The sequence below is a fragment of the Monodelphis domestica genome, chromosome 5 (genome assembly GCF_027887165.1).
Source record: "Monodelphis domestica isolate mMonDom1 chromosome 5, mMonDom1.pri, whole genome shotgun sequence".
Taxonomy (NCBI): Eukaryota; Metazoa; Chordata; class Mammalia; order Didelphimorphia; family Didelphidae; genus Monodelphis; species Monodelphis domestica.
Window position 1 is genome coordinate 316,860,007 of NC_077231.1, and position 1,967 is coordinate 316,861,973.

General features: G+C 57.4%; 1 protein-coding gene across 1 annotated transcript; it reads left to right on the forward strand.

Moving 5' to 3' along the window:
• Positions 1-360: 360 nt before the first annotated feature.
• FERD3L (Fer3 like bHLH transcription factor) lies at positions 361-1,501 on the forward strand. Its single transcript, XM_007505410.2, has one exon. The coding sequence runs from the start codon at positions 508-510 to the stop codon at positions 1,036-1,038; it is 531 nt and encodes a 176-aa protein (XP_007505472.1). The 5' UTR covers positions 361-507; the 3' UTR covers positions 1,039-1,501.
• Positions 1,502-1,967: the final 466 nt, after the last annotated feature.

The window sequence follows — 1,967 nt, forward strand, 5'->3', positions numbered from 1 at the left end:
AAAGCCAGCACCCACCCAGCTCCTAAGACGGTGACTTCACAACAGGAGCAGAAGAGCCTGGAATATGTGGGGTTTGTGGGGAAAGGAGGACAGAGGGTGAAAAGCCTCAGAGGTGCAAGAATTGGGGAGACGCCAGGGCTCCCGGACAAGGAGGACTCAGTGCAGGGAAGAGTCGAAGTCCTGGGTCTTCCTTTGCTTCGCCCCCCCTCCCCGCCCCCAAGCCGGCTTCAGGCTTGTCTGCTCCCATCAGCTTTAGGAGCAGGGATATTTGCCAAGAGTCCTCAGTGCGACTAATCCTGTTGTCTGCTCTGGGATCAATCTCCATGGCCGCATACTCCAAGGCGGGGCTAGGACCGGGTCTGGGGTCGTAGCCAGCACGCGGAGTGACAGTCTTCACGTCCACTGGGAGTCAACCATCAGGTAACCCAGAGCGCGGCCAGCCCGCCCAGCAGCGCCCTGGGAGGGAGGACTCCATGAGACGGCGCTGCCCCGGGTCCACTGCCCCCAATGGAGCGCCAAGATGCTTTCGTGGATGCCGCCGTGCTGGACTTCGTGGCCGATCTCTCCCTGGTCACTCCTGGGGGCTCGCTTCTCTACGACCTTGCCCCTGGGGGCTCCCTGGGAGAGCGGGCCCTGGCCCTCCGAGGGGGCGTGGCCCGGGGCCTGCAGCCTTTCGAGGAAGAAGACGAAGAGGACGATGAAGAAGAAGAGGAGGATGAGGGTGAGGGAGATGGGGAGGGAGATGGAGGAGAGGAAGGAGAACCCAGGAAGGGTACCTCCCTGCTACTGGGCCGCCCCAAGAGGAAAAGGGTGATAACCTTGGCCCAGCGGCAGGCGGCCAATATCCGCGAGAGGAAGAGGATGCTCAACCTCAACGAAGCCTTCGACCAGCTCAGGAAGAAAGTGCCCACCTTTGCTTATGAGAAGCGCCTATCGCGGATCGAGACTCTGCGCCTGGCCATCGTGTATATCTCCTTCATGACGGAGCTGCTGGCCAGCTGCAAGAAGCAGGAAGCAAGCCCAGACCCCCGGCCTTAGAGAGAGGCCGCACGACGACACTGAGGGCTTTCAGCAAAGAGCTGAGGGGGACAGCTTGGTGGTGTAGGCAGAGGAGGGAGTGGGAATGGCTCAAAAACATGAACGTCCAGCTTCCTGGACCACAACTGAATGCACTTGGGAAGCATTCCCGGATAAGACACCGTAGCCCACAGCCACCCTACTCCCCAAAGTCTAGCTCCCCTCGAAATTGTAGAGACTGTAGATTTAATATATGCCAATCTATATCTAACTGGTGTCGGGAGAAGAAGGGCGCTTTTCCCCGACCTTGGCATGGGACTGATTCAAGAGAGCACTTGGGATGCTCCTTTGTATTGCCCATCTCAGTCATTTGGACAGGGAATGGAGAATAGTCGGCTGGGTGGGTTGGAGCGGGGATCTGAGCTCCACCATTCTCTCTGAGGTGTCTCCTTTTCTCTAACGTTTGTGCAACTAAATAATAAATACTCCCTTTTGCTTCTCTTGAAGCTTGACCAGTTGATGGGGGAGGGGTGGCAGGGGCGGAGCGGGGAGCTGGAGCTTTCCTGGCTTGGAGCGAGAAGGGTGGGGGTAGGGACTGGGGTGTTTGTGCAGAAAAAGGGAGCCCAGCTCAGTGATCCGAGTTCAGTCCAACAGGAACTAGAGATGGTCTTGCACTGGGAGCCCGCCAGAGCAAACTGATTGATAGGAGAAAAGTCAAGAAAACAGGAATGAAAATCGCCACTTCAGGGAGAGAAGGGCTGCGGGGGAGGCGGGGGAGGCAGGAGCTTCGGGTGGGACGAAAAAAGAAAGGGTCCTTAAGGCTTGGCTGCAGGGGCTTCTTTCTAGGTTTCAGGTTCAGCATTAAGGCACAAGAAAGTCAAGTTCTCAGGTCGAGTGGATAGAGTCCGGGTCCAAGACCCAAGGACCTTGATCCTTAATCGGAGCTCTGT

Coding starts and splice junctions, on each gene's coding strand:
- FERD3L (XM_007505410.2), top strand. CDS start 508: ATGGAGCGCCAAGATGCTTTCGTGGATGCCGCCGTGCTGGACTTCGTG.